Source organism: Mesoplodon bidens, assembly GCF_964165515.1.
Source record: "Mesoplodon bidens genome assembly, chromosome: 13".
In the NCBI taxonomy this organism is placed as follows: domain Eukaryota; kingdom Metazoa; phylum Chordata; class Mammalia; order Artiodactyla; family Ziphiidae; genus Mesoplodon; species Mesoplodon bidens.
In genome coordinates, this window is record NC_138169.1 from 73,072,700 (window position 1) to 73,086,518 (window position 13,819).

General features: G+C 41.3%; 1 protein-coding gene across 1 annotated transcript in view; it reads right to left on the minus strand.

The window, feature by feature from the left end:
• Positions 1-388: 388 nt before the first annotated feature.
• The window catches only part of FECH (ferrochelatase), a 35,421-nt gene continuing 21,990 nt past the window's right edge, over positions 389-13,819 (minus strand). The window contains exons 7-11 of the mRNA XM_081251719.1: positions 10,594-10,692; positions 7,108-7,215; positions 6,523-6,687; positions 2,315-2,374; positions 389-1,840 (exon numbers count right to left, since the gene is read on the minus strand). Coding sequence (XP_081107845.1) covers positions 1,706-1,840; positions 2,315-2,374; positions 6,523-6,687; positions 7,108-7,215; positions 10,594-10,692 — 567 coding nt within the window. The 3' untranslated portion in view covers positions 389-1,705. The remainder of the gene's footprint in view (positions 1,841-2,314; positions 2,375-6,522; positions 6,688-7,107; positions 7,216-10,593; positions 10,693-13,819) is intronic.

A 13,819-nucleotide genomic window follows, 5' to 3' on the forward strand; every position in this document is an offset into this window, starting at 1 on the left:
GCCGCCAGCTTTAAACTCTGCCTGCTGGCTAACACACGAGTGGCTCCTTACCCCATCCCGCCAAGGTCACTCAAAGCCTACCTTGAACCTAGTCCCCCTAAAGTGGGTGGAAACAGAAGAGGAAAATTCTAAACAACTGTCTATGCCTTGTACCCTCTTCTGGAAACACAATCTACTAAAAGGAAAGCCAATTTGGAAAAAAAAAAAGTGTAGATGCTACTCAAATTTCAGAGCTGTTATCATTGTGGGAAAACTATTAACTAACGTGGATGGCATGTTTCTTTTCTTGTACTACAAAGTAAATTCCTCTTATTTAATAATTTTGATTAGTAATGAATTTGGATTACTTTTGATTTAACAGAGAGAATGAATCAGACTGGTTAAAACCTTAATGATGTCATATTTATTAATATAGTAACTACTGAATATAGAAGATCTATGACTCCACTAATACTTTCACTGGCTTAAAAAAAAAAGAAATGCACTTTCAAAGAACAAAGTTATAAGGCTTAAAGGAAAGAGAAAGTAATTATTACAAATTCACGATGGATCCATCAGAGATTTTTAAAATCCATATAAATCCAGGTATAGAAGATCTGACTCTGATCCTACATTATTTTTACAATTTAGGACAACTTTTCACTCACAAATTCAAGGTTACAATGGCATCTAAAATATCCACAGGAAAAGACTAACATGAAATACAATAATACGAATAATACTTGTTGCATTAGAGTGGTTATTTTCATTTTCTCTATTTTTTAAATTTCCTATAGCATGGTTATATAATTTTTATAATAAAAATTGTAAATTAAGAATTTGAGGTTACCACACATAGTTGACTTTATAAAATAAATCTTCAAACAAATATGCGGAAAGGGGACATTCAACCAAGATGAAGAAGATGCTCAATGGAAAGGTCCACGAGGTCCTGAGAGGAGCTCTGGACATGAAGCCCTTCATTAGCATTTCCAGCCCCCCTCTCCTGTGGCACCAACGATTCCCACCAAGGTGGGCATGATGCAGGATTGCTACACGTTTATCAGCCCTGTGTGCCTGGGGAATCTCAAAGCACTTTTGGAACCTACACTTGATTCGGTTTCATGGTGAGGAGACTGAGATTCACACACAAGGACCAAAATGACCGATTAATAGTGACATCACTGGCAAGAGCAGCCACTGTAGGAACCACATCACCGGACCAGCATCCTGTAACCCGCGGGCTGAGGGGAAGATTAGGTACCCCTTCTTTTTTCATATTATATTTCATTTACTCAACTATGTTCACTTTAAAAAACAAGTATGAGATTGTAAACAGACCTCACTCACTCTGACAGCCCACAGAGGGCACTCTCTGTACCCCTGCAGGGGTTTTTGGGGGCAATAAAACCAAAATCGGTATTGAAAATACGTGTGCATCTCATAAGATAAATTTTTAAAACTCATTTTTAAAATAGCCTAGTGGACATTCCAAACTAGTAACTTAACCCAGAGAGGGGAACTATAAATGCTTACTGATTTGGTCTATAAAAATACCCCTCAATAAGGATTTCAGAGTCCATTCCTCAAGAAGGTACACAATTTGTGGCCAAAGGCTACGCCCACACCAATGTAACTCCCTCCCTAACGCTAAATACATCCTCCTCCACCTCGGAGGCGTCTGGAGGCTGGGCACCTGCCAAATCCCAGTGGTGCTCTGGCGGGGTCACAGCTGCTGGCTGCTGAAGAAGAACTTGGTCTCCCTGCAGATGGGATTCACGCAGAGCGGGCAGCTCAGGGTCAGCTGCGTGGAGCAGCGCTCGTTGGACTGGATGTGTGAGTGCACCAAGTCGGCCAGGGCCTGGAGACAGACAACAAGAAGGAGAGACCCATCAGCAGCAGAGCGGCCGCTGCTTCCCACACCTCCCCTGGCCCATCTCCCCGGAGGAGCACTGTGGCATGAGGTTTCTTTTCATTCAAAACCTATGAAACCTTTGAACCCAATTCTATAATGTCTTCCTTTCTTAAGAATTCTCAGCTTAGAGAAAAGTTTCAAATACAGGTTTTAGAAAAGGAAATCCTCTCACCCCACCTGCTGAATCTTGTCTCTGAAAGGCAGATTTTTAATTAGACATAGTGCTAGGTGGGTAGAAATAAGAAAACGGGGGCTCTCTAAAGGAGAAAAGAGCGAGAGCATAAGGAATTCGATTTTATTTTTGTAATTAATTGGAACTCAAAATGTTCTAATATGTGAGAAAACCAATATTCTGTAAGAGTTTCTCAGAGGACTGCTCTTCGACATGTTCTACTAAAATGGTTGTAACACTGGAGATACCTTCGAGAACAGTGGATTTCCATTAAGAGACTCTGCTCTTCTGATGTTTTCAACCCCACACTGAAATCAAATGAGAAAAGGGAGGGAAAACACATACATGTTTTATTTTCCTTTTTTTTTTTTTAAAGAAACTGCTACAAAAAATAAAATAAATAAATAAACACACATACACAAACACAACTCAAAGTCTTAGTACCAGAGTGTTCCCAGACTACCCAGAAATGAAAAACAGTCCCGGGACCAGACACAGATGCTGATTTTCACCCCTTTATCATAAAATTGCTCTTCAATTTCTATTCCTTCCCTCATCCCATTACCTTCCCATGGGTGCTTTGTTTCCAAACCATTTTTGAGGTTTGTATCTGATAGAATACTCAAGTAATTAAATCTGCTTACCATTCTTTTTTTAGTCTACCTTTCTAATGCATACTTTTACAGACTCTACCTAAGCAGAATGTTGCTTTAATGACTTAAATTTTAACACATGTTTTGATTCCAAGTGCCAAAAGAGGTAAATTAATTTAATGTATATTGAAACTAGATTGGATCCAATATGCAGAGTTGGGTTTTTAAATATATTCTTACATAGAAAAATCTAAATTAAAAACCTAAGGATTGTATACAACCATCCCTGCTCCACTCTCCAAAAATATCCAGTTGATTCCAGCTAATTATCCCCCAAATAACTGAGAAATATCTAATTCTTATTTACTCAGGTAGCGAGGATCTTCTCTTTCCCTTTCTGAAATGCTGATGGCTTTTTTGTTGCTTTATCTTTTAAGTTAGAGGACTGGAAAGTGGAAAATGGTGAGATTCAGCAAACACATAGTTCTCAATTTAAAAAGAGATCGATCATAGTCCAAAACTTCATGGAGAAGTAACAGCAGGATAACCAGTTGGTCAGTGTTCTCAAACACTGTTTTTTTCTTTCTGGCCACACTGCACGGCATGCAGGATCTTAGTTCCCGAGCAGGGATCGAACCCATGCCCCCTGCAGTGGAAGTGAGGAGTCTTAACCACTGGACCACCAGGGGAGTCCCAAGTGTTCTCAAACACTGTTCATGGGAGACTTAAAGGATGTATTTCTGTAGGACAATCCAATAAAATATGTATCAACATTTACATTCCATTGCTAGGAATTATTTCTAAGAAAATAATCAGAAAAATGATGTTTATTACAGAGCAGTTTATGAAAGCAAAAAATTAGAAACATCTTAAATGTATGCCTCCTAGAGAAATGGAAATAAAAACAAAAATAAACAAATGGGACCTAATGAAACTTCAAAGCTTTTGCACAGCAAAGGAAACCATAAACAAGACCAAAAGACAACCCTCAGAATGGGAGAAAATATTTGCAAATGAAGCAACTGACAAAGGATTAATCTCCAAAATTTATAAGCAGCTCATGCAGCTCAATAACAAAAAAACAAACAACCCAATCCAAAAATGGGCAGAAGACCTAAATAGACATTTCTCCAATGAAGATATACAGACTGCCAACAAACAGATGAAAGAATGCTCAACATCATTAATTATTAGAGAAATGCAAATCAAAACTACAATGAGATATCATCTCACACCAGTCAGAATGGCCATCATCAAAAAATCTAGAAACAATAAATGCTGGAGAGGGTGTGGAGAAAAGGGAACACTCTTGCACTGCTGGTGGGAATGTGAATTGGTACAGCCACTATGGAGAACAGTATGGAGATTCCTTAAAAAACTACAAATAGAACTACCATATGACCCAGCAATCCCACTACTGGGCATATACCCTGAGAAAACCATAATTCAAAAAGAGTCATGTGCCAAAATGTTCATTGCAGCTCTACTTACAATAGCCAGGAGATGGAAACAACCTAAGTGTCCATCGTCAGATGAATGGATAAAGAAGATGTGGCACATATATACAATGGAATATTACTCAGCCATAAAAAGAAACGAAATTGGGTTATTTGTAATGAGGTGGATAGACCTAGAGTCTGTCATACAGAGTGAAGTAAGTCAGAAAGAGAAAGACAAATACCGTATGCTAACACATACATATGGAATTTAAGAAAAAAAATGTCATGAAGAACCTAGGGGTAAGACTGGAATAAAGACACAGACCTACTAGAGAATGGACTTGAGGATATGGGGAGGGGGAAGGGTAAGGTGTGACAAAGCGAGAGAGTGGCATGGACATGTATACACTACCAAACGTAAGGTGGATAGCTAGTGGGAAGCAGCCGCATAGCACAGGGAGATCAGCCCGGTGCTTTGTGACCACCTAGAGGGGTGGGATAGGGAGGGTGGGAGGCAGGGAGACACAAGAGGGAAGAGATATGGGAACATATGTATACGTACAACTGATTCACTTTGTTATAAAGCAGAAACTAACACACCATTGTAAAGCAATTATACTCCAATAAAGATGTAAAAAAATGTATACTAATATACTTTTAATGTATACATAATACATTTTTAAGAGGAAAAAAAGTTACAAAAACAGTGTGAATAAAATACCATTTTTATTAAATGTGTAGAAGAATACCACTTTCATTAAGATACACGCACATTTAGAGGGAAAAGGGGACTTATTTTGAACAAAATATTAACATATCTCTCGGGGGTAAGAGTCTGAGTGAATTCTACTCTCTATGTCATACTTCTCCGAAATGAGTTCTTTATTATTTTTATTATCAAAAAGCAATAATTTCTATTTCGGGCAAAAATTTCAAACTACGTTTTAGAGAAAGTTAACAGTTTTAAATGTAGTGTATTCTCCCTTCAAAATAATGAAATTAATTGTAGTAGATGGTTTTCTTTATTCTCTATATAGGCTAATATATCAGTCACTAATAATCCATTTGATTACTAAGGAATGACCTCAGTTTGGTAATATGAATGAATGTGAATTATCATGCAATACAAACAAAAATTTGTTTTCCAAATACACTGGTAGGAACTACCTTTGCACTTCAGTTTTCTAGCAAGGTCACCATTAGCCAAGGTCATTGCTGGGATACAGAAGGCATCATTTTTTTGCTTTGTTTTGGCTGTGCCTCATGGCACGTGGGATCTTCGTTCCCCAACCAGAGATCGCCTGTATCTGTAGTGGAAGTGCAGGGTCTTAACCACTGGACGGCTGGAGAAGTCCCTAGAAGGCATCGTTAAATGAAGTCCATAGACAACCCTACGACCTCAGTTTAGCCAACTACAACTTTCCCATAAATTCCTTATCGGAACTACTGACAAGTAACTTAGGCACCCTCTACCTTCATCAATGTGTGGTTGATGACCAGTACGTCCGTACAAAAACCTGTGGGGTCGGGTGCTGCTGAAGCTCTCCCCCAGCCCACTCTCCACCCTTCCTTGCACCTGCCACCTGGTCCCAGAGAGGGTGAAGTATCCTTCGAGGCCAGGGCCCCATCCATCACACGTGGGATGACCGGGGCCAAGAGGTCTGGTGGAAGACGAGAGGGAAGGGCTCCTTGGGTCCCAAGGGTTCCACAATTCCCATAGAAACAATGCTAAGAAGTGGACTCAGGTTTCAGGCCGGCCCTCAGAAGCCCTGAGACGGGTCAACAATAGTTTCTCTCCGTGTGAATGACAATCACATCCATCTTACATTACAAGACAACTCAGAATGGTATTTGTTATTTCAGTAATCAGATTGATCACAACATAGGAGCAAAGAGCTAATTAAGTGAGTGCATACAAGAGGTCAAGGAAGTTACACATACTGTGCCAGTGTCCATTCCATGCCCTTCTCTTAAATGGCGATGACTCCTATGTGCCTCCAAACCCAACCAGAAGCAGTGTAACGGCCCAAGTAAAGGGCACTGTTAGGTGAAGAAGAGGAATTATAGAACAATAAAATTCTTTTCCTCCAAACTGGTGAGAAGTACAATTATTTTTTTCTTAAGGAAATGTAGTTTTTATTACTTTCAAGGGGTATAGTAACTCAACTAAACAAAATGATGTTACCCACAGTGATCCCTGGGCCACCTAGTTTTACAAAGGCACAAAAGTGCTTTCCCACTGCAAACATGCAATTAAGTTGATGTGTTCAGAGCAGTGCTCAGATGAAGCATTATTCACAGCACTGAGGCCACAGTACCTGCAAACATATACACTGAACAATAGTTTTGAACGATACAATCAGATCACCGCAGAGAGGGTTTCCCTTTAAAACAAGTCACAGTGGGATTAATAACCACACTCACCTCACTGGCTAGAACTTGAGAGTACTCGATGTCCAGTTCATACAGCGTTTCAATGTGATCGCTGGTAAACGCTATCGGAACCAAAAGGATATTCTTCCTCCCCCTCTCACAAAGCCCTCTAATGGCCTCGTCTGTCAGAGGACCCAGCCAGGGCATCGGGCCAACCTATGAGAAAGGAGGATGAATGCACACAGGGACCCACGTCTCACCACAGCCCACTGCCCTGGACATACACACACCTCCCTGTAAGAGGGAGGGCCACGTTTTACACTTGCTCTAATGGGTTCTGGTATTTCTATATTAAGCTTGAATCCTTCTCGAAATGGGCAAAATATAAAAAATAACAATGTCTATGATTACAATTAAAAATAATCTGTTCTTTCAATGGAATCAAGGAATTCCAGTAGTCACTTGATTTTCCCTCCATCTTATTTGCTTGCAGAGTTCTTTCTGCTCATGGGAGCAGTCGGGTTACAGAACATTCTGCCTACGTGAAAGGGCCAAATCTAATCATTTTATAACTAAGTCCTAAAATACACATCCTCAAGAGAGCTGACTGCCTGCAGATGTGTGGAAGCCACCTACCTTGGACTGCCAAACCAGTCTGTAGGGATTGGAGTAACCCAGCTTATCCATGACTCTCTGGACAGTGGCGCCCACCTCCTGAGGATAGGGGTCTCCTCTGTTGACCACCTGCAACAGAGACACAGGTGTTCAGTCACCAACACCATGAAGGGTTCCAAGAGCCTTGGACTGTGCGGTGAGGTGGCGTGAGCCCTGGACCTGAGGCCGCCCCTTGTCTTCTGCGCTAACGACCATGCCGTCTGAGCTCAACGCCCAACTTCCTTGGATCGATTTCATCAGCCAAAGGAGAACACTGTTCTCAATCATCTCTAAGGTCCCTAAGAACACGTCAAATTCTATGTCCATGTTATTCACGGGAGATTGACAACGTGTGACGATGGAGGATGGGTTTCTTCAATCCCCCATCTGAAATAGGGAAAATGAGACAGAAAAGCTGGGAAGGAAGAGGCAACAAGGGATGGGCCTTCACTCTTGGTAGTCACCTGAGGGGCTGACTTTATTTCATTTTATTTTATTTTTATTTTTGGCTGCGCTGCACACCTTGTGGGATCTCAGTTCCCCAACCAGGGATTGAACCCAGGCCACGACAGTGAAAGCCTGGAATCCTAACCACTAGGCCACCAGGGAACTCCCTGATTTTAGAAATGAAATTGAAAGAGTGCTGTATGGACAGTGTACAGAACTACTGAGTCTATGGGGACCCGGTGGACACAGAGGTAAACATTAGTGGAATAAGAGAAAGAAGCAGCACGCGGGCTCAGACTCCAGGCTCCTCAAGAGCGTGGCCTGTGCCTTCTAGTTTCTTTTCCCCACTCTTCCCACAACAGCGGACCATGGCAACGCTCTGTGCACAATGTCTGTAAATGCTACTCACAGCCAGAACAGCTACTTTTACTTCTTTAATATTTAGTTGTGTACTAACTCCCTAACCCCCCGATCCTGCTTTATTTCTTCCCATAGCACTTACTACCTCCTAATATTCCAGATTGTTTTCTTACGTAGTATGTTTATTATCTGTCCCCCTTCCCCCATTCTCTGGAGGCAAAGACTTCTGTCTATTTTGTTCATTCCCGCATCTTATGATAGAGGATGGAAGACTGCCTGGAATATAGTAGGTGTTCAACAAACACTGTCGAAATAAAATGATGAACCTTTTCATGATATTACTAAAAGTTAGTTTGCCATTAGAAACATAAATGCAGAAGGAATGAGGGAAATATAAAGTCACCATTAGAACAGCGCAGAAATATCCACTGATGGAGGCTAAAATTAGTGGGCAAAAGTCTGAGGAACAACAAGATATTTGCACCGTCTCAAAGTAGCTTGCGTAAGATATCTGTAATCACAGAGAGAAAAATAGTGACTTTATAATGGACAAATCCAGAAGATACCACCTTAGACAAATGACCAGGGATCACGTCACGAGTAGTAAGACATATTGCCAGCGTGTTCCCTGGATATGCTACACCGAGGACAGACCACCCCAGGGTTTTTTTTTCCTGATAATACACTGAGAAATCATGAGAATTCCTGATAATCATGAGAAAATACTAGACAAATCCAAATGGAGGAGCATGCTACAAAATAACTAACATTCTACTAAAATCACTCTTCAAAAATATCAAGGTCATGAAAGACAAGGAAAGTTTGAGGAACTGTCACAGACTGGAGGATCCTGAGGAGACGTGACAAGTAAATGCCATGTAAGATCCTGGATTGGATCCTGGAACAGAAAAGAGACAACTGAGGAAGAAGTGGTGAAATCTGAGTAAGGCCTTCAGGTAACAGCACTGTACCGCCGTCCGGTCCTTAGTTTTGATCGCTGGACTCTGGTTATGTGAGATGTCAACATTAGGAGAAGCTAAGGGAACACTGTACTATTTTTGCAACTTTTCTGTAAGTCTAAAATGACTTCAACATAATACGTTTTTAAAAAGTCATTACGGGGAGGGCTTCCCTGGTGGCGCAGTGGTTGAGAGTCCGCCTGCCAATGCAGGGGACACGGGTTCGTGCCCCGGTCCGGGAAGATCCCACGTGCCGCGGAGCGGCTGGGCCCGTGAGCCATGGCCGCTGAGCCTGCGCATCCGGAGCCTGTGCTCCGCAACGGGAGAGGCCACGACAGTGAGAGGCCCGCGTACCGCAAAAAAAAAAAAAAAGTCATTACGGGGAAAAAGTCATTAGAAGCAAATGCAGGGGAAAAAGAAGAGCCTGTGAGAACAGTTTTCTTGCTCGACAATCCCTCTGCCTTCCCTACCCCATCCTCATCCTCCCGACTTCATGGTATTTCTCAGTCTTACCCAAGACCCTGGGCAGCAAAATAAATAAATAAACAAACAAGGAAGCCTCATGTTCAGTCCCTGAGGGGAAGAACAGGAAGTGAGGTGAGAGACGAGAGGAGAGAAGGCAGCACCTGGAATCGGTCACGTACAAAAACGTGCTTCCTCCTTTCCTGGCTAGAGAGCTTCCCTGCTGGCACTTCAGACACGGCCTCATCACACACAGGACGGCTATGAAAAGGAGAAGCACGGAGCAAGAGGATGGACATGTGAAGAGAATTTGCATGGGACCAGAAAAGAGAATAGGCAGGCTTCCAGAAGAGAGAAATTTCTCTCCAGAGCTACCTACTGCGGAACCTGGCACCGCTTAGGTGACATGCAGGAGAGAGAAGCTGCAAAGGGCTTGCCCCTGGTGACCACCAGGTGGCAGCACAGACCAATTAGAAGAGTGGCCCCAGACCCGACACTTGCACTAACTCCGTGATCCCTGGAGTTAAAAACCTTAATAACACCGAAGAAAATGTAATTCTCTACCTCTCCAGCTTTGAAAGCAATGTTTTTCGGGTACAATGCTGGTTCTAAGCTGATGAAACTGGCTGCTTATCCCAAGCACTGCTGTATATCATACATACACCAGCCCCATCATGCTTGTCTCCACAAATGCAACAGTGATGGCACAGATGCGGTATCTTAAGGAACACCCAGTGTAATACGAGAAACTCAGGAGCAACCAGATCATAATTTGACACGCTCTATATTCACTGGCCAAAATGTGCTCCCTAGCCTTGGCAAATTAAAAACGAATCACTTCCCGGAATTCAAACAGCCCAAGTCGTGAGGACAAAAGAATGGGGTTGAGAGTGCTGGGCTCTAAATCCAACACCCTGAAACATCAGGCTGAGTTCCTTCAACGGGGCAGGCAAAAGCAGTCTCCTTTTAACTGTCCCACTTATTAAAAATTCTTATGTAGGGATGTATCTTCAAGTTACCATTTTAAAGGGACTTATTAAGGCAATGTCTATTCACAATAGTATAGTCTGAATGAACTGTTACTAGGCTTCAAGAAACGAGTCTGAAATTAGCACCAAGTTCAGTGTGAGATTTTAGAGCTCCTCCTTGCCCTGGGCTTAGGCTGAATGGAAGCTGAATCCATGTCACACGTTTCAAAATCCTCTACCACTGGGTCATCCAACAGAACGTTCTTACTTACAGACATCGGCAGTGAGTGAGCAGAAAAAAGAATGACCACCTCGCGTCTCTTCTCAAGTGGAAAATGGTCCAGTTCTTTCAGAATGTGGTCGGCAAAGCACTGTGGGAACACCAAGAAAGGGGGATGAGGAGGGAGTGGGAGGAAAGACGTGGAAGGAAAAGAAAATATTTTTTAAATGAGAGCGACACCGAAGCTCTCAGAGAAGCCCTCAAACATCAGAACTGTCTTTGTAAAAAAAACTGCAAACTGTACAGTCTCTCTTGCTTTGGTTCATCATCAAAATGGCTCATAACGGTTTCAGGGGCCTGGGGAATTTGATGGGAAACTTCTAAAGCTCACTAATGGCTCACTGAAAACGAACGCTCTGGATGCTTCCCCTTGGGAGGCACAGGGCACACTTCCAGATGGAAGGGAAACACAGATGGGAAGGAGAAGAAGTTGTTTTAAGACCTCTCGTTTGCTCGGCTAGCAGGAAAACAGCTTACAGGGTCTTACTAAATCTCCCTTAGCTGGGCTTTCAGGCATATCACATTAAGGTACATTAGACAGAAATAACAGAGGAAAAAGAAAATATGATTCTATTTTTACAACCTTTTCCTCACCGAGTCAATCTTCATGACAACCTTTATAACGACAGATGAGAGGTTGTCCAACTCTCGTTAAATCCACAGAGGGGGGAGCTGAGGCTGACTGGGGGGCCCGTTCAGCCCGCTCAGCCGCATGGCATCTGCAGAACCTGGGCTAGAACGCAGCCCCCTTCCTCCTCACATCTCGCTCCACCAGACCAGTTAATTCCCTTCCTTAGTTGGCACGTCCCCCAGTCACAACAATAGGTGCTGAAGTACCAGATCTGAAGAGGCTTTCTTTTATCCCACTCTTTAATCACTCTGTCATTTAACTTATAAAGCAAATGCTACAAAGGACATTAATGGGTCAATTGACAAAATTGGAATATGAATGTAGATTAGATAGATTTAAGTATCAATGTTAAATTTGCTGAAGTTGAATATTGTATCATTGTTATGGAAAAGAATATGCCTGCTGTTTAGGTGTAAAGGGTGGTTTTATAAGTCTGTATGTATGTGTGTGTGTGTGTGTGTGTGTGTGTGTGTGTGTGTATATATATATATATATATATAAAACTTATTCTCAAAAGGTTCAGGAAAAAAATTATGTATACATAGACACACATACATATGCATACACACACACAGAGCATGCAAATGATAAAGTAAGTGGGATAAATGTTATTAATATGTGAATCTAAACAAAGAGATGAGAGTTCCTTATATACTATTCTTAGCCTTGTAACTTTTCCAATGCTTGAAATTATTTCCAAATAAAAAGGCTTTTAAAGCATTATTTTAAAAAATTACAAAGGACAATTTACCAGAACCATGTAAATGTGTACTTGTTGGCATTTTGATATATCAGTGGTTAATACTATAGGATGAGCAAATTATTCCCTAATAAATATTGGGATATTATTAATCTTTCCAGAACCCACAAAATTTGACAAATTAATGCTCTAAGGCACAAAACGGTGCCTAGAGAGTTAGCTCCCTTTTCAAAATTTATAATTTACCTATAGAGTCAATGTGATAGGATTAGATACAGACAAAAGCAATATTTTCTGGTGGTCTCTGCAGTGTTTGGAGACTAAGGATGCTCAGAAAAGACTGTTTGTACAAAAGCCTAAATAAGGAGGCCCAATGCAAAGTTTAAGTAGGAGCCTGGAACATACATTTACACCAAATATTCCAACAGCTAGATACAGTAGTAAAATGACTATTTTGAGTAATTACTACCTACAATATGTATTGACAGAAATGTAGACTAAACACAAAATTTTTAGTTTCAGTTTTTACTTTTAGTTTTTGTTTAGTTGGGTTTTTTTTTCTATTTCCACTAGATATCAAATCTCCTCACGTACTTGTCATAATACTAATAAAATCTAACCATAAATTTTTGTTTCCTCAAAATTTTAGTAGTATTTTTTCCTTTTATCATCTTGCATAACTGCAAGTAGAAACACAATTTGTTACAGCTTACAACAGACTCAGCCTTCATCAAAACTGAGGAGCCGTGGGGGAGCAGAAGTGTTCCTGAAATCATCTAAAATCCATCTGCGGTATTTTCTACGCGCAATCCCTCTGCAGCATGAAAGAAGCAGGCGGCCCTCAGAGCCTTCAATCACACCATATAGGAGGGCAGATAAATGCCTCTAAAATTCCCTTTCATTTTATGAAGGGAGACTTCCTCAGTGAAGAGACCTTTCCATCTTTCTGCTTCCCCCCTTTTCAAAGGACTGAATTTTAATGCAAATCTAATTACTCCCTCAATTAGGGCAGGCAGATGCTGTGCAGATCCCTCGCTTCTCTGCGGCCACATGTCAGTGCTAACCTGAAACCCCCCTCGTTTACAATCACAGGCCTCCAAGAGCAGAACAGGCAGGCCAGGCTGGGGCTCAGGCGGTCCGGACTGGACCCAGCAAAGAGCAAACTGGGAGGGAGGTGGGGGGGGGGACACCACACTGAGACCAAAACTACACCCATCCCTGAGGGAAGGTGCCTCCTTTTCACTTCGCACTTTTTACTTAAAACTGGATTTCAACCTAAGCGTTAACCCTTGACAGCACCTACAGGCCTAAGGAAAACACCGTCTGCTCAGGGGCGAGCCGGCTGCTTTCAACGATGTCTACCACCATCTAGTGGTTATCGATTTTAAGTTACTCCAGGCTTCAAAAAAGTGTTAAGCTGGTATTTTGCCAGAGACGGTCCGAGGAATGAAAAAATAAACGGATGAAATCCACATCACTTAGTATTTCTTCTACCTAAACTAACTCGAAGGTAGAAACTTCCGCCAACAGAACAAAATAATATTTGTTTGATCAAGGACAATAACCAGTAGTACTCCCCTATTCAAAGGGCGAAAAAGTACATAATAACACGAATTCAAAACTTTAGAATTGTAGCTTTAACTGATTCTCCTAAAATCAAACATCTATTACTATAAACATTATAAATATAAACTATGTAGGAGAAATTTGAAATTTCTTTTAATATATGAAACTTTCTCAATTGAAATGTTAAATTTATTCTATCTCAGAACATGTAGATATATTACCTTTAAAATTTTTTGATCTTTTGATATTTTAAAGGACTTAGAAAATAGAGGATCTGTTTGTCAGCTGTTCAGTCTATGAATGGAGGTTAAATGAAACAAC